Source organism: Serinus canaria, chromosome 3, assembly GCF_022539315.1.
Source record: "Serinus canaria isolate serCan28SL12 chromosome 3, serCan2020, whole genome shotgun sequence".
Taxonomy (NCBI): Eukaryota; Metazoa; Chordata; class Aves; order Passeriformes; family Fringillidae; genus Serinus; species Serinus canaria.
Genome location: NC_066316.1, coordinates 408,346 through 431,257, shown reverse-complemented (window position 1 = coordinate 431,257; position 22,912 = coordinate 408,346). Strand labels below are relative to the sequence as shown.

General features: G+C 39.9%; 1 protein-coding gene across 9 annotated transcripts in view; it reads left to right on the top strand.

The window, feature by feature from the left end:
* The first annotated feature begins 3,406 nt into the window (after positions 1-3,406).
* Positions 3,407-22,912, top strand: part of SLX4IP (SLX4 interacting protein) — an 84,962-nt gene continuing 65,456 nt past the window's right edge. For 4 of the 9 annotated variants that reach the window (XR_007777271.1, XR_007777270.1, XM_018918044.3 and 1 more), the window contains exons 1-3: positions 4,159-4,290; positions 4,785-4,919; positions 6,785-6,833. Coding sequence is in view for 5 of the 9 variants with exons in the window: in XM_018918044.3 (XP_018773589.2) it covers positions 6,807-6,833 (27 nt within the window). In the remaining 4 variants the exon portion in view is untranslated. The other 5 variants (XM_050972867.1, XM_050972869.1, XM_050972868.1 and 2 more) reach the window with 5 other exon arrangements.

Below are 22,912 nucleotides of genomic sequence, written 5' to 3'. Positions count from 1 at the left end.
TTAATTCTAGCCAAAAAAACATTTCAGTTTCACTTGGATCTATAATTCATTGCACTTTTAAAATTTAAGAGAAGTACATTTTAATTCTTTGCAGGTAAGGATTATTATTTTCAGTGTGAAACGGTATATGTAGCATTCCTGAAACTACTCATCACAGCTCTCTTAAAACGAGGCTTACATCATATTGCAAAACGGATAAATAGTGACAGCAGGAAGGTATTTCATCATGGACGATCTCTTTTGGCTTCTGAATGAGACTGAGCAGACTTTTTTGCAACAAAGTTAACAAGCAAGCTTCCTATATGGACACCTATAAGTGACAGTCCTGCTACAAGCAGAAAGTTCTTTCTACTCCAGGTAGTTTTCTTCATCTTTTCTGGCAACAGTCACAGATGAAAACGTTCAAGCTTAATTACACCTGCAATAAAAACCAGAAAGATATTAGAATAATTGCTGGAATACTGAGTCAGAGTTCCAACAAATAATCTTATTAAAGTATTGTATAGCTTGACCTATATTTTAGTTTTCACCAGAAAAAGTCACAGAAGGACAATGCTGCATCAAAAAATCATTTAGGTTGGAAAAAACCTTTGAAGTAGAGTCCTGCTGTTACCCCAGCGGTGCCAAGCCACCACTGAACCACATCCCCAAATGCCACATCTATGCATCCATTAAACACCTCCAGGAATGGTGACGTGCCCACCTCCCTGGGTAGCCTATGCCAGGGCTTGACAACCCTTCCTGTCAAGACAAGTTTTCCTAATATCCAATCTAATCCTCCCCCAGTGCAACCTGAAGCAGTTTTCTCTTGTACTAGCACTTGTTACTTGGGAGAAGAGACCAACCCTCACCTGCCTGCAGCCTCCTTCCAGGTGGTTGTAGAAAACAACAAGGCTGCCCTGAGCCTTCTTTTCCCCAGGCTGAAGACCCCCAGCTCCCTCAGCAGTGCTCACTGGAGCAGTGCCCTTCTCGGGGCCCATTCAGCACCTCAGTGTGCTCTCTCAAGGCTGGTGTCCCTCAGCAGTGCTCACTGGAGCAGTGCCCTTCTCGGGGCCCATTCAGCACCTCAGTGTGCTCTCTGAAGGCTGGTGTCCCTCAGCAGTGCTCACTGGAGCAGTGCCCTTCTCGGGGCTCCTTCAGCACCTCAGTGTGCTCTCTGAAGGCTGGTGTCCCTCAGCAGTGCTCACTGGAGCAGTGCCCTTCTCGGGGCCCATTCAGCACCTCAGTGTGCTCTCTGAAGGCTGGTGTCCCTCAGCAGTGCCGAGCACAGGGGACAGTCACTGTCAGCACATGCTGGCTCATGTTCAGCTGCTGTCACAGCATGCCCAGGAATCTCTCCAGCCACTCTTCCCTGTAACTCAGCACGGGGCTGTGACCCCAGTGCAGGACACAGCACTGGGCCTGTTGAACCTCCACTGGCCTATGCATTCTGTAATGCTTTTTAACTGAGAAAATCTGCTAATATGATTTTACTACAAACACAGAGCGTGCAACAATTATACCTGTTGATCAGTCACTTCAATTCTGACCACTGGTCTGTACTCTTAGCAGCAGGTCTGTCAGTAGCAGGCTACCATCAACTTCACTGAAGTACCAAAAAGTACAGCAATTTCCACCTGATTTTACTCAAGAACAAAATAACTCACCTAGTCAGCAGTGCTTGCCAGGCAACAGAAACAACAGCTTTTGGTGTTCAAATAACTTCAAGAATTCTGGCTCAAACAAAGGTTTCTTACTTCAAGAGGCCGACAAGTAAAGTTTTTCAGTTCTTAAAAAAGTAAAACTTAAATCAATGCTTATTTATGTTTCTATGCAAACTCTACAGTGTTTACACTTGTAATTCATTTTGTTTCATTCTCTGCTGTAATCACCATCCCTACTAACACAAAATATCTTACTACGTACAGTCACAATTATTTCTGGGCAGTTTTAAGCCTGAAAGGACACTGCTATAGATCCAGTCACGAGTGTGATTGCTGTCCTCAAGTTACTGGAGCTTGTTTTAAAATATCTTTAAGACATATAATACCCTCACTTAACTGATCTCATCACATGGGATTTAGCAGTAGTTTTTGAGATTTATGACACAATTTTTGGGTCCATGTAGGTACAAAAAATTAACTCTGTTGCAAAGAAGAATAAAACTCCAAAAGACTAAAATTAGAACACCAAGGCTGTATATTTGAAAATTCTCAATTAATTCATCTTCTCCCTCAAAGACAGATACAACTAATCAGGCAACTTACCCAAAAATCAAAGTACTAATGCTATTTTTCTTTACTTTTGCGAGCGGTTTGCATCATGAATACCAGAATGTCACGGTCTGGAGAAAAATCCTCTGTCTTCACTTGGAAAATAGGACTGGACTTCAAGTAAAACCAGCCCCAGTGCACTAGCCCCAGGCTAGCTCCCATAACAATCAGAACTTTGTTGTCCTTCCAGAAGGTTTTAAGACCCATTGCAAACTGGCATCTACCTAGGTAAAGATAATGTATTATTTTAAACATATTCTAGAAATCCTTTTTGTCTTACTCTACAATAACATTACTGAACAGATGAAGCTGAATGTTAATACCTTTAATTGTAGGGCGGCAGATGACTAAAACACTAAACAAAAAGCCTTACTTTGTGGACCAAAAAAAATAACCTCAATTCAGACATTTTGAAATGTTAATTGCTGCATTTGCTTCGAGCTTTGGCATGCTAAATCTTAAACACAACAAAGCAACACAGCTTTATCTAATTACAAGCACTACTGTCCAGATGGTAAGCATCTGAAGCCCAAAAGCAGGTTCAAAATACACCTTCCCCCCATATAGTTAATAAAATTCAATGAGTAGCTGGGCTTCTAAGGCAATGCAGAACTTTGAAATTGCAGGCAAAGCAAGGTGTGAAGCTTCTGACACCACCTTACCTTTGTGCAGCTTTGCCTGACCACCTAATGTATTCAGAAGCGGCACCATTATAAAGAGAGCAATAAATTAACAGTTATGTAATGAGTAACTAGAAAAAAAACTACTTTCCATGGGATTTCACACCTACATTCGTGTTTTATACCAAAATGCCTCACTTGTTTGAGCGGCTACAAAGGCGGACCTCGGAGAGCAAACGCTCCTACCCCCGGCCCAACCCCACGGCCCTAAGAGGTGTGACCCTCCCTGCCAACCACCCCTCCATCGCGCCCCGGAGCCCTCAAGCTAACTCCTAACCCTCCTTCCCCGCCACCCAGCGACCTTGAGGCGCGGGCAGCTGAGGGAGCAGCGGCGCCCTCGGGCACAGACCGCGGGCACGGCGCACCTGAGGCTTGCCCCGCTCCGGGAGCGGGCGAGGAAGGCGAGCAATCGCCCACCCCCCACACGCTCGAACGCGCCCCAGCAGGAAGAAGAAGCGCTGCAAGCAGCACGGCCCCGGACGTGCCGCACCGCCCCCCGCCGCCCGCCATTAGCCGCGCGCAGCGTCACTCGCGGTGCGGCCCGCCTCAGTCGCGGGCGGCCATTTTGCGTGCGGGCAGCGCGGGGCGGGCGGCGGCGGCGGGCGCGGCCATTTTGGGTAGGGCAGAGAAGCGGCGGGAGGCGGGTGCGGCGTGGGCAGGGTCCCGGCCACGGCCGCCTTGTGCCGCCTGGCTCTTGCGGCGGCGTCTGGGGCTCCGGCCCCGCTGTTCTTCTCGGTTAATCCTCTGAAGGGAGGCTCGGACAGCCGGGACTCCATCGGTGGTGCCGGCCGGCTCCTACCGAGCTTCCCTCAGCCGCCGCCTCAGGCGCTCTGTCCTGTTCCTCACCCCCCGCCCAGCCTGGCCAGGCATAAAAATAATGTGTATATATTTCTGATTTTTCTTCTTTGCATACCTGCTAATGCAGCCACTCCGCCTTACACCTTCGCCCAGCTGTCTGAGGCTTCCTGTGGGCGGGCAGAAGTGCCCCGGCCAAAACAAATTCAAATAACTTTGTTCCCTGACCTTTGCTTTTCCTTAGTTCTTCTGCTTTCCTGTATTCACTTTTCCTGTATTCACTCCTGTAAGTACAAGAAATACTTCTGTGAATACAGTTATACTACTCCTGTGTTCACTCTTCTCTCTACTCCTGCAGTCACTCTAAAGAATATCTCGTTTTATATTCATTTGATATTGAATGGGTTTGTTTTCAGTTTCGTTTATAGTTACAGAGTTTTTGACTGTAGCCAAAAGACAAGTATTTAATGCCTGATTTTCATGCAGAAAGGAGTATTTTTTTTAATTCTATAGTAATTTCTCATTGTTAATTGTATTGAGCTGTTCCAGAAAAGTTCAAAAAGGTAATAGTACCTGTTTGTGGCCCTCTGGTGCTCCTCAGAACCTCCTCTCCCTTTAGTTCTAGGCAGTTCTGTGTTGACTGGGTCATGTTTTGGAAATTGACTTATTGAGCCTTAAAGGTGAATGGGCAGTTTATGTCAAGGAATGTGAATAACAATGAGGACAAAAGGTGCTGAGTAGCTGGAAGATTATTTTTCAAGAGTTAAGTGGAGTAATTGGCAGCAGTGGGCATAGAAATCCTGAATGGCAAATGGGAAGATCGTGGCGTGTCTTTTCAGAACTGGGGATGCTTTACTGGATGTGTGAGTAGCTGTGCATTGCCATGCTCATCCCAAGTTTAGGATCCGCTCCCAGAAACTGACCAGTGCTGGATGGGAAAGTTCAGAAAACTCCTCTTTTATGTTGTGATAGTTCATTTCATACTACAAAAATAGTTAATATCAACTTACCCTACGGAGTTCCTTAGTGAGGGTTTGTTTGTTTCTGCTGTTCTCAGGTGTCCCCTCTCCCCACCCAGAGATGGGCAGTGGGTGAAGCTTGCTGCTGTATCTCCATGTGTGTGCCAGGAGTTTTCAGTTCGTCCTCCCTTTGAGCTCTGCATTTCCTCACCACAGGAAGCTGCTTTGCTAAGGTAAGATGCTGTTCATCAGCTGGCAGAGGACACTTGAGCTTGCTCTCTGGGTCACCGTGTTTTCTGGCTTCTTCTACTCACCGCTCCTTTTGACTCAAATTTAGGAAGGAAAGATATTCTGCTACGTTATTTTTTAAGTGTGTCTCACTCTAGCTACAGGCAGCCTGTGTGTTTGATTCTAAATCATGACTTTGTGCACAGGTTGTATCAACATTTTAGGTCTTGGAATACTACACATCCACATCAGGACTTGTTTTTTGTATACATATATATATATATATGCATATATAGTCTTGTGAGGAGTTTTTCTGCCATATTTGCTTATCTTCATATATCCTTATGTGGCATTTACTTTGGAGGTTTGCAATACAAAAAGCATTCTGTGAGACAGAATCTTGCTGTCAAACAGTAGCAGTTGTAACAGATCTGTGTTTTTGGTGTTTGGTGTTTTTTTTAAAGACAGGAAATGGCAAAGTGTTTTGGGGTAAGTTGTTTTGGGGCTAGTTGTTTTTTTTTTCTTGAACAGTTGATCAGTGGTTTTCCTCATCTTCTGATGTCTTAGTATTGAGTATTTTTTCACCTGTGTCCCTTCAGTGATTTTCCTGATGGCTCACACATAAAATATTTTCCTTTTTGTTTTCTGTGGATTTGCTTACATTTCGTCTGTCTGTTCTATTTCCTTTGTCTTATCTGTGTGGTCAGTGCAAAGAATTGGGTAGTTGGCAAACTCCCAAAGTCAGCTTACTCCCAGGAAAAGCAAACTGAACCTAAGCTAACTTTTCTTGTGCGTCCTTTTCCTTTTTATATTTTTCTTCTATTATTTTGTAAGTTGTATTTGGAGGGGATTGCTGCCTGCCAGCAGTTCTCACATCAGTAGCCGCAGACATGTTGCAACAGTAGTATTCTGGAAAGTAGATTGTTACCAGAAAGAAATCAAGGGGTGCTCGGGTAAATTCAGCTGAGTTTACTACATGACTGACCCGAACTAGGATGTTTCAAGTGGTCCGGAGCTCTGTTCTTTCCATTGTGTTTCTCAAAATTGCCATCAGTAGAGTTGTCAGGACTTAATCTGATAAAATGGAGCACTTTCCAGGGCTGTTTGGTGCAAAGGAGAATGATAGCAGCATGGCACAAGGCATGATGGTATTCCAGCTTCTGTGTGCAGGACTGTTGGGAATCTTAAGATGAAAATCATCTGTGCTATGCCATGTAGTTTTAAAGGGGTGTTTATCTTGTTTTGCACTTTTTTGAAGTCAAACAGTGATAACAACTGCATTTTGAAACACGTAAGTGGTAGTAGCTGACAGAAACATGTATCCCCAACCTGACTTGTGTCCTGAAATTTGGCAGCTCTATCACAGTACTTGATAATTTGAAGTATGCAATGAGAAATGTGTACACATTGTTCAATTTTTAATGTTTTCACTTAGGATCCCAAATTAAGTGATTTAGGTCCTGTTTGGGATAAGCAAGGGAGGAGGATGTCCCAAGGATGTTCACTTTGCTTTTGTGCAACCACCATAGGATTTGGGTTATGCTGCTTATGTGTGTAATATAAAATTTTCAGTATACATACAGTGTATGGATGGATGGATACCAGGTGAGCCAACAGCTGTAGTTTCTTAGTTGAAAGAGTTCTAAGTTTGTGTTTCCTGTGTTGGATGCAAAGTGCCTCTAAAGTTATGAGGTTCAATTAAAGAAACCAACACAGGTAGCTAAGTAATTGTCCCTTAAACAAGAGGGTTTTTTTGTTTTTTTTTAAGCAGAGCATTGGGTTTGAAGAACAGTAGTCGTGAAGGAATGGGCCAGATATAAAATTCATTCTCGGTCGCTGTAGAGATCACTTTTAATTGGTTTTTTTATAGGACCGGCTTACACTGACCTATCATGGCATCCAACAAATTTGTCATTAAGGTAAGTAGAATGTCATAGTTTTAAAAAAAGTGAATCTGTAATACTGCTTAGAATGTGTCTGCTGATACTAAGAGTGCATCCTTCAGGTTTCTGGTCATGGTAGCATACTTTATATGAGCTTTTCTCTCCCTCGGGAAGCAAACTTGGAGTTGCTGCTGTATCATGGCAGAGTGTGCCTGGGGTCAGCTGAGGATTAAAAGGCTGTACCTAAAAGTGATTAGTTGTGCAGCAAGAATTAGAAACTGCATGAATTCTCAATAAAACACTATTTGCTACCTGAAGTAAAATTTTGGGTGGATTCTTTTCTTACTGTAATCTTGTAATGCTATTTATGTAATTCCCAGTTCTGAGGGTTCCTGGTTTAAGTTGTAGCAATGTTCTTAAAGTATTCATTTATTTCTCTCTTTTTTTTTTTGCTGCTTTTTCCATTTTCAGGGATTGGCCATTTCCTGTGCAATAAAATGCTATTGAAGTTCATTTTGCAAACAGTCCCAGACTTTTAGTTATGAGCTGAAGAGCAAAACTTTTCAAAGCATTCTGTAATAAACATAACACTTCATAATTCTACTACTGTGACTATACCAGCTAATCAATAAATAAACCTAGTTGTGATTAGCACAACATATTATTCTCTTGGAAGTGTTTTTCCAGGAATTTTCATAACACAACAGATTTTTCTTCTGTGGTTATGCTTGGATTTTTTTGGAGGGCAGCTACAAAATCCTTCCTGAGTGATCAGGCTGTGGAAGCTGTCAAAGCTCGGTTTTGTGGGTAACCAACCTGTTTAATGAGAAGACCAAGCACTTAATTTTTGTGTGCTATGTGTTCTTTTCCAAGGAAAACCGCTGTCATTTAGTGGCATGTTTGCTTTATATTTTTACTAACGGGACTGTAAACCTCCAGAAGGTTAACAGTAACATATTATTCAGTGCTGCTGAGGTGACAGAGGGACTTAAAGGAGAAATATATTTGATTTTGAGCACATTTTAGCTGATACTCTGAGTCTGTGCACCACTGATGTGGCTAACAACAGGAGATGAGGCTGAAGGCATTGCTTTTTCTCAGCTGAGAACACTTGATATCATCAATATTCATGTAAGTGTCCAATAAAAAATGTGGTGTGAGTTGGCATGTCTTTACTCAATATAAAGCCTGCAGACTCTTGGTTTCTGACCTGCATCATTACAGCTTCATTATTCAGCAAGGATGTGTAGCTGGTATTCAGCACGGACCTTGCAGTCACCAAGTTTAGCATCCCTGACTGCCTGAGCAAGGGCTAGGTTCTCATTGAGCATGTCTATAGGTAAGCAGTCTCAAAGCTTTTGAAAATGCTAATGGAATACAACTTTTTTCTCTCTTACAGTGTGTGAGAAATGAAAGTAAGTTTTTGCATGTACCAAATGCTGAAAATTAGCTTTACCTTGACCTGATTGAAATTCACTTGGTGAAGAGATTAACTTTTTTTACCTTGTTAGCTCAGGGATATTGTATGTCAAGTTTTGCTTCTTTAAATACACTGGATTTGTATTTCACGTGAATATTTTCTAAAAGTTTTCAGCTTTCATGTAGGTTTTGCACAGAAGATCCCCATGCAATAGATTCTCCATTAAAAACTATTCCTACTTATCACTGCAGGCAGAGTACAGAAAACACTCTATTCTCTATTTTGGATTCCTTGTGTTTAAAGCTGATGGGAGTATTTTACTGAGTCTGAAAATGTTCAGGACAGATGTGTTGGAGCAAGTCCACAGGAGCGACATGAAGATGGAGCCCCTCTCCTGTGAGGAAAGGCTGAGAGAATTGGGATTGTTCAGCCTGGAGAGGGCTTCAGGGTGACCTAATTGTGGCCTTCCAGTACCTGAAAGGAGTCTACAAGAAAGGTGTGAAGGGGCAATTCCCTAGAGCATGTAGTAACAGGAAAAAGGGGAATGGGTTTAAACTGAAGGAGAGCAGGTTTGCATTGGGTATTAGGAAGAAAATCTTCCTTATGAGGGTGGTGATACACTGGAACAGGTAGCCAAGAGAAGTTTGTGGATGCCCCATCCCTTGAAGTGTCCAAGGCCACTCAGAGCCCCATCCAGTCTGAACTGGAGTCTAGTGGAGGGTGTCCCTGGCCATGGTGGGATGATAGAACTGAGGAGGGATGGTTTCTAAGGTCCCTTTTAACCCACTCCATGATTCCATGTTTTAGGGGCCTCGCCTCATCTTCTACATTCTCTATTTTTAAGCTTTTAGATTTTGTAAACCTGTGTATGTAAATCTTTCTGGTAAGAGAATGAAAAGTGCAGGTTATCAGTCTGTCAAACGCTAGCCGACTATCAAGAAATTAGGTGGAAACCCCCTCTAATTTGTCTAACTTAGCTTCTTATTGGTGCGCGTTTTATCTGCGCATCTCGGCACCCCGGTGTAATGGTCGGTGACTTCCAGAGGAGGGAGCAATTGGTCTGGTTTTGAGAGTCGAGCCTAAGCTCGGCTTTACGGGCCATTAAGAGAGATTGAAATAAACTAATTGATGCAGTAAAATAGCTTTAAACCTTAATACAGAAACTACATTAGGTCCTAAACACGCATTCTTCACCTACCAAGCAGCTGCATGATACAGTCTTGTGATTTGCAATAGATAATCTTTTATGCAAGTTAATTTGAGTATCAGTTTTCTATTTTATATTGATATTTCATAAGCATTGCATGGTAAAATACCCCCACCATATGAATTTAATTAATCTTTCTCTGTGTGTTGCTAAAATATTTTACTGCTGTTCTGAGAAATAAATCTTAACTTTAATTAGTGAGGCTCAAAGCAAAATCTTGAACTCTATATGGATTTCAAAAATAATATCACTAGGGCCCTGTTTAAAACTTTGGACAAAGTAGAAAGAATTCCTCTTCCAGAATTGTGTAAATTGACTTTATTCATGCCAAGCTGCAGAACCAAATATAGTAATTTTTATGGCTTCAATAGAAAAATTTCATTTACGGTTTTCTGCAATTTGTTCATTTGCCAAAGACAGAAGAGTAACTTGTTACTACATTTCAATAGCTCAGCTCAAAGGGAAGCTTTTTTTTTTGCTTTGTTTCCTACTTGGAGCACTGTTCTGTCTCCGATTTGTAGGCCTTGGATTAAGATAATTGTAGTTTTAGTGTTCCCTCTGGTCATCCAGCTCACTCTGGATCAATCCAGCAATTGATTTTTCAGCATTGTTGCTCCTTGTTACCAATTTAAATTATTGCATGCTGGACATTTATGTAACTTTTTTGATCCGTCCTACTAATTTTTTGCTTGCTTTTAGTGGCAAGTTTATTTGAAACAGCAAGCACAGCTTTTTGTTTTATATTGGGAACAAAGATGGAAATACTGGCTATGATTGGACAGGAAAATTACAGTGGGATTGTAATACGATCAGTTTGTGTACTTTGTTTCTTACATTGATGTGTCTTAATGTAATCATTAAGATACTGACTTAAAACCAAAGGCATCCTAACATCTCTTGAACTTGGGAGTGCTCCATGAAAGAAAGTGTGTGTAGCAAGAGCATTGATTATAGGCTGGAACAGCAGGTAGAAGGAAGTGGAAAGCCATGTTCCTGTCAGACAGTGTCCCAGTATGGACTGACAGCCCTGGCTGGGCCATTCTGAGGTCTGCTCACACACCTGTGGGTTGTCTTGGGTGTGGAGTAACAAGACGAGAATCTGTTTTGATATTTGCAATGATTTCTTTTTTTAGCTACCAGCTGAAATGCCATACAGGGACAGTACATTGGCAAAGATTTCTCCACCAGTTGTGCCCACTTGGATGATTCTTGGTGTAGCCTCAGAGGGCTTGACAGATTCAAGGGCACGTTTCTGTGAAAGTGCCCATTGAGTTAGCTGATCAATATTCCTGTAAATATATGGTTAAGCCATAATATTTTTGTGAGAAATTGATGTGTTTTCTTCTTCTTGGGAGTTGTTTGGAGAGAAAACAACTATGGAGATGAGTAGGTTTTGTTACCTGGTTTTTTATTTATCTCTGATCCATACAGTGAGTGATTAAGGATAACAGATATGTGTACTGCTATATTAAGTCCACAGATACATGAGTGCAGTGCTCTCAAGTGGAGAGCAATTTATTTAAAGTAAATTTTTATATAATATGACTGCTCAGAGTTATGAGTCTGATTCTACAGCTGCTTTTTTGTGTACATAGTTGTGAGCATGGTAGCATTCTGAGTTTTGGTTTGAGAATTAGTCTTTTTTTAAAGAGTACTCAGGTAAATTACCCAATAGATACAGTATTTCTGATGTTCATTTCTTTTCCCCTTCACTGCAAAATGAAGATATTTTGTATGCGAAATTCCTGTGGTTGGAGTACTCAAATGTTTCAATAAAGAAATGCTAAGATTAGGTTTCTGTGATTTAAATAGAATTTTCTAAAGTATTCTAAATCTAAAACCGAGGTGCTGGTGTTCTCCAAACAGATTAAGGGTTATTGAGTTTTACATGTATTGTGTGTTCTTATATTTGCTGTTTGGGTCTTTAAAAATTTAGAAATGGTTATGTTAACCATTAAATAGTGGTTTTCTGGAGATGGAACTTTCCTGAAGTGGTATTGCTTAGAACAGCTGGAAATACAGGTGGTTGAAATTGGTATTGTCAAGTAGCATCACACTTCACTCAGCTGTCATATTTGTTTCTGTACAAACAGATAAAATAGGACACTTTTCTAAAAGGGCTTAGAAGTCTTAAAGAAGATGATCAAAAAGGGGCAGGAGGGAATGTGATTTAAAATAGGAACTGCAAACAATAGTAATGGCTGGAGGGACACCTATTTAGTTCTCTTTCTTAATGCTCCATTAAATTCCCAATTTCATGGGACCAGATATGGAACGGCTAAAGTGATGAGTAAATCAGTTCCAGAAGAAACAAAAGAGGAAGTTGGGAGGTAGAAGGGGGAGGAAAATTAAGTGTACAATATAATTCTAAATCTCCTGGAGTCAATGGAAGTTTCCTCACTGACCTCAGAGGATTAATTTTCAAGCCTAGGGAAATGATGACTGGATGAAGAGTTGAGAGATTAAAGTGTTAGCAGAAGGAGAAAGGAATAGGAAGCCAGAGGGATAAACAACAATAGTGGAAACACTGCTTTCATGGGATCACATCAAATAAGGAATAAAAGGATCATTCAACTTGAATTACTTCTTTTGGTAATTCAAATCTGATTAGTTTTTAAAGTACCACTTGTGCATGAAATACAGTTTTTTTGCTAACTGTGAGCACTATACTGCTGGGGCCGTGATATGGGATTCTAAATACCCAACATACTAAGTAATGTGGGGTTATTTTAAAAATCTAATTAATTCAAAGATGTAAGTTCCATGATACTTGCCATGCGCTTTATTTCTGACCAGTACTGCCAGGTTTTACACCTCCACAGTTCAGCTTCGTGGAGATCCTGGTGGTGCTGCCTGCTTGACCACACAGTCCAGCCCTGAAGGAAGAAAGGATGGGAAACTTAGAAGCAGACTTGAATCTCCCTGAGTCCAGCAAAACATGAGGGCTTAGCAGCGATGCTGCATGGGGTCACTGAGTGTCTTTAGGTCCTGGGAGAGGCTTCAGCTCACGCTGTAGGTGACATTCTTCAATTCTTTCCAGTGGGTTCAGATGGGGGTTAGTAGGCTGGGAGGGAGAGAGATCCATGTTTCATGCACTACCTGATAACAGTTTCATGATGGAGAAATTCAGATTTTGCTCTTGGTGGTATGATAATGAAAATTTATTATAATGATTTTTGGTAATTTTTCATGTAGCCTCTCCTTTCTTTGGACAATGTAGATGGATTCTAGTATGTGGGAGCTAGCTGAATATTTGGTGTAAGAGTGTATTCTGACAGGACTGTGGAGTAAATGGGAAATGACTGACAACACGTTTTCATTCTTTCCCGATGGTTCATCCATGTAGTTCACAACTTCCTTAAAAGGCATCTATTTTTAATATCAAAATTATTTCTTAGTTTCAATTCTCAAAGAAAAGCTTTGTTTCTAGACATTTTGTGCTCCCTGCAGAGCTTATTCAGCTGTGACTTTGCAGTATTTTTTCTTGAGTCAGTAGCCAGACTTTTCCTTAAATAATGGTACCAGAGCACATGGCCCCTGTTTCATTGTTGTGCTGCAGTCATGGCTGTGCACGGGCACCTATGACGCTCAGCTGTTGTGAAAACCCTTTAAACTGCTGATAAAATGATGACTCATGGTCACCTGATGAAAACAGATTCATTACCATGACTCCAGAAAGTTTAGCTCTCATGAAGTGTTTCACTTCCCACACTAGTTCTTCTAAAAGAGATGATGCTGCAGTTATTTTCTAACAGTTGACAGCTGCCCAATTAAGTGCGACAGTGTGGTTGGAAAAAATTGAAATTCCAGACTTCTTTTAATAATAGTTTAAGGAACTAAAATCTGTATGAGCTGTGAAGCAGTCACCAACATTCTTCACAGTGTTACTTGAAGTGATTTCTAATCAAATTATATGTTTTGGATTTAATTTACCACTACTGAATTAAGTTCTTCTTGCAGTGGATCTGACCCAAACCTCACTGGAGTCAATGTGTTTTGGATCAGAGCCTGTAGAAGTACATTGCTAGCATGCTGTAGCTTAACTAAGGACATGCTAATTTATTCCATAAATGGTCTTTCTCAGTTCAGTTTATCTGTGTTTTTAATGTATTGTTTGTCTATGATGTCAGTGTGTAAGGAAGTTAGGTTGGAAAAATATGGAAAAGTAATATAGCCAAATAATAAAATATAAATGGATTTTAATTCCAGTATGAAACAAGTAAAATTAAATCCTCTGCATTGCTGACTTGTGATTCCCCAGGGACTGCAAAAGGATGGGTGACTTAAAATAGAAATATGAAAAAAACCTGTTGCATTAGACTTGCATGTGGATGATTTTTATGTTATAAGGTAAAAAAAGGTTCTCAATGAGGATTTGAATGTAGGGAAGTGTGGGATGGGTCACTGACTCTTACATGATGAGGAGTTTGACGGGTGATTTTTGTCCTTAGTTTCCCTCTTTTGACTGGAAATATTTCTGACATACAATGCTTGAGAAAGTCTCTATATTAAATTACTCCTAACATGTATGATTGAAACTTGCTACAATAATGACTAATATAAACAGATGTTGCTAAGTAATTAATCCTTTAAAATTTAATATGCAAACCCCTAATTTTTTTTTGTTACATCTTCACTTCTGCTTGGGTTTTTTTCCCATTTATTTTCCAAATGATTAATTTTAAACTTAGAAAATGAACATGTGTTTATTTTGTGCTAAAAACTTGCCTCATCAGAATTTAAAATTAGCTTCAGATATAAAAAAAAAGGTAGAAGTAAGATAGATTTCTTAGCTGTTTTAATATCAGTCATACAAACTTTGTCAGCAAATTACGAATGGAAAAGTCATGGCTTGTTTGCATGGTGGTGTTTGTTTTTTCCCTGAATACGTCCCCATCATTTTCATTACCACAAGCAATGTTGTAATGGAAAGGCAAAGTGTTGCAGATCTAATAAAGAAATTAGGTAATGACATTAAAAACCCGTTAGAAATTCAAGCCCCAAAAAGGAGCGATTGACAGAGGAGAACTCTCACTGCAGAACACAACTCCTGTACAGTGTGTCTGCACTGGGGCCCTTCTGCTGGCGTGCGGTGCTGTTTTTTACAGAGTCCATCTACTTCTGCCTTTGTGTGATGTTGCTTGGCCAAAGGACAGAAAGAATAAACACCTTTCCATAAGGCATAGGAGTCAGCTCAGCTGTGTGTGTTCATTTACTCAGAGTTGGGTGAGTGAAGGTGGCTCTTGCCAGGCCGTGGTGTCTGGCCCTTGGCATGTGAAGCTCATCTGTTGTTTATTTCCCTGCTTCAAGGAGTGCAGTGCTTTGAACGAAGCCTACGTGAGAGGCAACTCTGCCTTCTTACTACACAACAGTGTTTGAAAATAACTGAAAGCTTTTCACTTGTGAAAGTGGGAAAAAATAGTTTGTGATCTAGATTGTGTGCTGACGTTTTGAACCAAAATCTTCACTGCTGTGTTTTCCTCTTGGCTGTGTACACTTTGCTAGGGAAGTAGGGTCCATTTATGAAGCCTTAAGGGCAAGTGCCATCTTTCTTGGGTTTGTACTTTTTTGTCTTTGACCGTCACTGAGGGCCCTTTGCTATTTTTGCTGTAGGTGTGTTTTACAGACAGATCCTCTTGCAGGAAGTCCTGGATTTGGCAAAGCTGAGATTTTATTCCTTTTTCTGTGTAGTTTGATGTGTACTGCGTGATAGCATTCAAGTGGAGAATCACTGTAAAAATGTTGCATCAAAGCTTTTTGCAGAATAGTCAGTTGTTAGTCTCGAGGGAGAGTGGGAACAGAGATAAGGAAGAATGACACAGTGGTTTCCTCCCAAGAAAATGTGTCATAGCCACAGAACATTTTCTCAGCATTTTCATATCGTTGATGACTGAGGTTTGTAAAGTTACTTCAATAATTTTATCCTCATTTTACTCTAAAAAGTTATGTGGTAAGTAAGCCAAACTAAGTTCTGTTCTGTGTGCAAGGTCCTCTTTGCACGTCCCTGCTTAGTTTCCAGGATTAGTACGATGCCTGGCACATCTGACACTGCTCAGCTGGTGAAACGGTAGTTTATATAAGGTATAGTTAAATACAGCCTTTCAAGCTTGAGCCAATATTCTCCTGTTGTAAACTCTGAAGAGTGTCTTTGTTCATTGAATAGCCCAGTGATTTAATAGCACTCATAATGGACCAAATATAAACCGCAGGGCTGTGGTTTATCCTGCTTTGTATCATAAAGATCAAGTCTGAGAGAAGAGCAACGTACAGATCTGAAGAGAAAATATTTGCTGAACTTAAGAGTTGGGAAAGAGCTAACTCTTGGGCCATTAAAGAGGATCTGTAGGATCTGTTCAATGCCAAGATCCTAGGATATGACAGCTAGTAGGGTCACGCAGAATATAACTTTCCCTTCTTTATTTTGATATTCCTATTGCATAAAAATAGGAAGGAGAATCATTGAGCTGGACCAGAGTGTGCTGCCCTGCCATAATAAGGTAATCTTCAGCGGTGGAAAACAAATGTACAAAGAGTTATTCATTCCCTCTGTGGTATTGTCTGCAAGTCTCTGGTTCTCATTTGCCTGGGTGTTAAACTGACACAGTCACAATCCATGGTTCAGGGAATTTACAAACAACTTGGATGATAGGATTAAGCCTGACACATCAAAAGTTGAAAATTATTCCCATAATTTAAAAAAGCAATCAAACAACAACATATTCTCATCTCAAACAATGACTACAGAGAGTTTGAAGCATAACATAAAATAGTTGAATAGCAGAGAGCAGTGATTAAATCATTGGCTACCATGTGTAGAATAAAAAAACAACATTGGTTTATAGATTTCTTCAGAAAATTGATTGAATTTGTCACTAGTTTTAAATATTTATATGTCAATTTATGTGTAGTTCATTAAATTGAACAGAATGTTTAATTTTGCTTTTATTGTTTGGTGGAAATGGGGTGGTGTGTAGAGATGACCTCAAAGGACAGAAAAATGTTAAGGAAAATGTGTCTTTGTCTATATCCCTTCACCCTGATAATTGGCAGGAATTTTGATTTGTAGAATATTTGGAGGATACAGCTAGGGGTAGTTTTTGATTATGAACTGGAAAGAGATTTAATTACAGATGCTCAGCATATTCTACATAGTTCAGAAAACTCTTTGCTAATTTGAAGCCATTTTCTGTAGGGTTATTAGAGATGGTTCATTTGTTGTTGCTATTTGGAGAGGCCTACATTATTAAGCATGTAGGAACTGTTGGGATTTAATCTGATTTTCTAAATTCCTATGATATATGGTTTTGAGCCATGATATAGATTTTGGGAAGGAAAAATACAGTGATGAAGAATACAATTAAAAAACATTGTAAGTTCAGAAGTGAAATGATACTTGGCTATCATTAGAACCTGCCTTTCTTTAAGCAAGCATCAAGGAATCTCACAGTGTTTCAAGCTGTACACCTAGAAAGTCACTTAAAGCTCTCTTGTTGGTAGCCAGTGCTGTGACAAGAGGAGGTAACTTTATCTACCATTATGAGGCAGCGTTCACACTCCAAGCAGGGAAAATGAAGTTGGCAAAAGATAATTTCCATGTTTCTAAGTAGGCTAGGGTATTTGAGCTGTTACAAAGTGGTAGGAGTACCAGTGATGATCACAGACTCCTAAAACCTAATAGAATATTTGATCTTCACTGTGGACTCCAAATATAAAACTAGATTAGAAGGAGAGAATACTTCAAAAATCTTATCCACAGAGATACTGGTGACTTTAACTTGATACAAGGGGTAATTTCAGAAAAGGCAGGATAATGGTACTTAAAAAGGTAATCTCATTCACCAAGAGCATCTACTCTGTAGTACTGCCCAAATCCAAATTATATCTGCTGCTGCTGGCTGCCATCATATTGGTGCCATCATTGGTTTTGAAATACCCCTTCTTTCTCTTTGGACTGCCACATAGATTTGGTGCTTAGGCCCTGATCAACAAGTGGCTTGCTCATTTCTCTCATTTGACCATCTGCAAGTCAGTTCAGTGACCCTCAAGATGTTTGGATTAGTTCCCTTGTGTTCTCAGTAATGCTTTGGGTCTCCTCAAAGTGTCCATATGCTACTTGTTTAAATGTTAAAATAGTTAAACATTAGTCCAAATCTGTGAGAATAGAATTCAGTTTAAATGCTGTGTTACCTATAACATTACCGGTGTGGTGAAAACCAGTGAGGCTTTGCAGTTTTCTTCTGGGCTGTGTGATGGAGGTTCCTGTGTGTTTAGGGTGAGCATTCCAGGTTTTTCCACAAAGTGAAAACTGTGAAAATTCCCTTCTGTGAGGGCTCATTCTCAGCAGCAAAGATCTCCCTTGTTGTTGTTGTCATGTTTACAGCAGCACTGTAAAGAGGCTTAAAAATCCTTAAAAATCCAGACCTAGGGGAAGGTGTTAATTGAAAAGTGGCAGGGTCGTGGAACAGGCTGTGGAAGGTCTGTCCTATGGGCTGGGAGTAACTGTAGCATCAGCTGTCACCTGTATGACTGATGCTGAATTGCAGGGGAGTCTCTTTGGCATTTTAGATTGCAGATCATAAGCATAAAAATGCAAAAAATTGCCATGAAGTTCCTGAGGAAAAGATTGCACGTAACAGGTGCTGGGATTGGAATGAGCACTCCGCTACCTGAAGAAAAAGGCAATCTGCCACGGAATGCTTGTATGTTCTGGAGTTTCCCCTCTGTGATTTCCACAGAAGCTTTTGCAGTCTGGCACTGAACAAAATAAATTCTTAGGCCTTCCTTTGTTGTTTGCTGCTGTCTTCAGCCAGTCTATTAATATTTCTGGACTGGAGCAAAAGCTGGATGTTTACAAATAATTCCACACTGAAGAAATGTGCAGTGTAATGATTTATTTACCAAAAACTATGGGTTCCAGCAGCCAGGCTCCAGGAGGCAGGCTGACAGGCCAGGAGAGCCCTGGTAATCCTGTAGTGCTGCTTGGCTCTCCCTCCCTGGGACACTTGTGCCAAGGAGCACCCCCTTTGAGGAGTGGGCAGTGGGGATAGTGCCCTGCCCTTCTGCCTGGTTTCAGAGCCATGCTGCTTCCTCCAGGAAGCTCAGAAGGGACCCTTTTAAGGGTCATTTACAGTTTGTGTTTGCAGGGAATTACCCTTCATACATATTGCTTTTCTATTGGCTCCTCAATCACTTCTCTAATTTGGGAAGTGTACTTTGAAAGACTTGTGGTGACGTGTTTATTTTTCTTAAAAGCTTATGGAACAGAAAACTCAGCCTCATGAGGGATGTGTGTCCCAAATGGAATTAGAATGATCCCACAGTGTTAATTCTATTCATCAATTATGCCCCTGATATTTTTCCTCTTCTTACATTAATCCTGTAATTTTAGAGAAGAAACCGTTTTGAAGAACTTTGCTTTCTGTGCATGTATTAAATGATCAATAGGCTGTAAGCATGGGGAAAACTTAATAAGTTACTTCTCCTTCCCCCTTCACCTTCCCACATATGCAAATGAACAACAGGACCAGAAATCTGTCTCAAACCTTTGGACAGATGCGTTCTTGGTACAACCTTGTACTTTCAATTTTTTTTTTTTTTTTTTTTTACTGAAATCTTAGGAATTTCAGCCATGGGTAGTGAGGTTCACAGATAGATGCTGAAAGGATGAGGGCCTCTGTTTTCTGTTGCTGGCTGTGGCAGGAAGTGTCAATTGGTGTGAAAAATACTGAGAGTTCTTGCATTGAGTGATTGAAGTAAAAATACTTTGTTTATTCTGCATACTTGCCTTTTAAAGTTGCATGTTGGATTGCTAGACCTAGGGAGTGGGAAGGTGGGGGAGTTTGGTGCCCTTTACCTATTAGCAGTCCTTAGCTGTGTGTGAATGGTTAAGCTACAAATTGGTCTCCCTGTAGTAAAGGGAGCTTGCATCTCCTTAATGATTTCACAGTGCTCTCTTTCCTCTGAAAGGCTTTGCTTTTTATTAAAAAGAGAAAAAAAAATTGTTGCAGGAGATTTTTCCAGTGATTCCTGAATAAATAAGTAACAGCAATTTGTAGCAAAAATCAGCTAAGAGACAGCAGATTAGACATTTAAGACAATTAGGAACTAGAGCTGTGATATGTGTAGTTGTATACAAGTAACAGCTAGAGAAATTTAATACATTTCATGTGATAAAACAATACAAGTGAGATTACCATAGTTTCAGAATGTCTCAGCTTTTAGCAAAGAAGATGTTTGTTATTTTAAATTTTTTTTATTTTATTTTCCTTTCTAAGCAATGTAAAGGAAAGAAAACTTAATTTTTGTGAAATATGAGTCCTCTGTTTGCTTTTAGAAAAGCTTTGTTTCCGTTTTTTTTTATTATATTGTAGAAAAGGAAGTAAAAACTTTGTATGTAGGTACATGTATGTTGTAATACTCGTTTTCAGAAAGTCAGATCTCAGTGCTTCTAATATTTGCAGTCTGGCATTGATTGTAAGTATAATAGGTTATTTCATGCTGTTTCTCTTTATGTTCATGGTTATGATACTGAAATGTTAAGACCACACACAGACAACAAGATCTCCAGCCACTTATGCATGTAAACAGTCTGGCTTTTTACAAAGTGGAAAAATATTTCTCCTGCAGTATTTTTAACATGATCAGCATGTTAAGGCTTAATCTGCAACTGTGTCAACATTTCTTTGGCTGTAACCATTAATTCTGTAGCCTCTTGATAATATGTAAAATGTGAGACTGGTTTGTTTACTACTGGGATTTGTCAGCAATTACTGTCTGCACTTAGCTTAGTGCTTTCAAATATATAATAGATCAAAGAGTTACTTTGCATCATCACTGTGGTTTTAGTAAAACAAAGGATTTTTTTTTTCCCAGCTGCCTTTGAGACCTTCAAAGGGCCATTGGAGCAATAATTTTCATAAATATTGTACTTATACCTGTTTGATATTGGTAGGCACAGGTACAATACATTAATTAACCTTCTGCAGCTACTCTTTGACAGGAATTTAGCTATAGGGGCAGGAATGTACATCTCTTTCAGCCTCAGTTATTGTGAGACCTGGCATGGCTTCAACATAGCTGGGATTTTTTGTTTTGCTTATTTTTATGTAATTAATGCATGTCTTCAGCATTCTTCTTACCATCAGGAACTGCAAGTGCAGTGGTCATATGCAGTATTATCTAAGTGCCATATCATTTTCATCACAAAGAACTGAGCATTGCACGTTCTGATAGACAAGTTCTTCTTATGGATATGTCTGTATGGAGTTAATTAAGAGTAAGATGGCATAAAAGCATTTTAGTGGGCAATGTATCTGTTCAAGTAACAAATATTTGGGTTTATATAGTGCCTTTATCTCTGTTCTCAGAGATAATTTATTAACATGTCTATGAATTTCGTTTCAATGTATTTTTGTGGTTTTTCAAGTAACAAAAAGAACAAACTCCCAAACTTACCAGACAAATATGCAGAACTTTGGTAGGAATTTTTTGTTTAGTTAGAAGTAAGCTATGAAATCAGTTAAACTTACTAGTGCTGCTCAGAAAATTGCCATTAATTAATTCTGTAATCTCAGGGGCACTTGGTTAAAATACTTCACCTGAGCTTTTTCTATGACCTTGCACAGTTCTGAAGTATTTGTTTTTCTAAGAGTATTTTACTTAAGAGATATAAATAATGGCAAATCAATCCATAAGACTGACTTTAAAAATGTCAAAATGCAGATACTGTAATATGGATAAGGGAAATTGTTGGGGGAGTTCAGTTTTAGGGATGGTCACCTGACAGAATAAGCTTTTATATGAAACTCTTAAAATGCAAACTGCATTTTTAGTCACTATTATAAACTATTTAATAAATGTGTCAATATTACTGCAGGAGATTAGGAAAGCTTTCAATTTGTGGATCACTATCTTTTTTTTTTTTTTTTTAAGACTTAAATGCTCTCTTAAATCCTTAAATTCTATTGCCATTTCTAAGCACCGCTCAAACCAGATGTTTTGTTAAAATTTGAATAATCTTTTGCCCAGTAAAACCCTAAGATGCTGTTCTCCTAAACAGATATGAACAAAGAGTATCTATGTGTTTCATCATTCCTGTTCTGCTGTCTGGTCCAGTTTCATTTTGATGAAAAAATTATAAATATAACTTACAAAGTGAGGCAGCGAAATGATCTCTATCAGTTAGTTAAAACTAAATTCTTGATACCAGTTTTGTTTTCCAAGATTTTAAGCATTTAGCTTAAATGATGATTTTCCTGCTAAGAATTTGTTCAGTTAAATAGTTGGATTTTTGACTTATTTTTTTCCCTACAAAGGTGTTATTTCGGTCATATCTACCAGCTATGTGTCCAAGTCTTTTGTATGGTAACAAATCCCAAGCTTTAAGAAACAGCAGTAATTCTAAATGGAATTTTGTGATGAGCCCTTTGCCCTTGGTTCGGATATCTCCCCACCAAGTTATACACCTCTGGGAAAATCAGTTTTTAGATTCACTTTTCATTTAGAAAAACCCTCTACTGACAGGGAATCTCCAGTGATCTTGGTGGCCTCTGCTGCCCTGGTGATGAGAAGGGGGGAGATTGAGCCTCTTCAGTAAGAGAAAAGGTGGGATGATTTATTTAGACAAAATAAAATTAAAACAACAAAAAGCAAAAAAACTGCTGAGGATCTTTGTTAATTATGGAGCAGAGCCTGGGGGTAGCTGGCATGGAATGGGCTCCAGGGATATTCAGTAGTTTGTAGGAGGAACAGACTGGTGATAGGAGAGAAGTGAAGCAGGAACGAGGTGAAAATGGATGGTGATGTCAGTGCTGGAACAGGGATTGCAGGCTGTGTCAAGCTGAGAACTGGACTAAAAGGTGCAGAGAAGGTTAGGAACAAGACCAAGGTATGGAGCAGTGGGAGTAAAACAGGAATTCGTAGTGGCTTGATAATGAGATAAGGATTAGGAGTAGTAAATGATACTCAAACTGGTAAAAAACCTCGAGTGGCAAGAATAATTGGTTGAAAAGCTGTTTTCAGCCACTTGGAGCAGGGAGGAGAGCAGGAATATCCAGATGTCGGAAGGTGTAAATTCTGAGGGATGGTGGGCACAGTTGTCTGTTTTATGTTTCATGTTCCCCTTTGCACCCCAGAAGGAGAATCTAAGGCCCCTGAGGCGTCACAGGGTGGCAAGATGTTTTATCCTTGCCCAGTACTAATCCAAAGAAAGGCTGATGGTTTACTGCACGTTAATTGTATTGATCCAGTCAGGGGAGATGTCTGTGGGGCTTCCAGTCCTGCCCACTTCCCTGTGGGAATCAATGTGTTACCAGATGGCAGGTTTTCCATAATCAGTTTTCCACCTGCCCTTTCTAGGGTCGTATTCAGAGACGGTTTAACTTCATAAATGTGCTTGCAGTCATCAAGGACCACGTGTGGTGTCCTTGGCCTTTTTGCAAACCATTCTGTAGGATACTGTGATTGTGTTTTATTACAGCACTGCTTCAC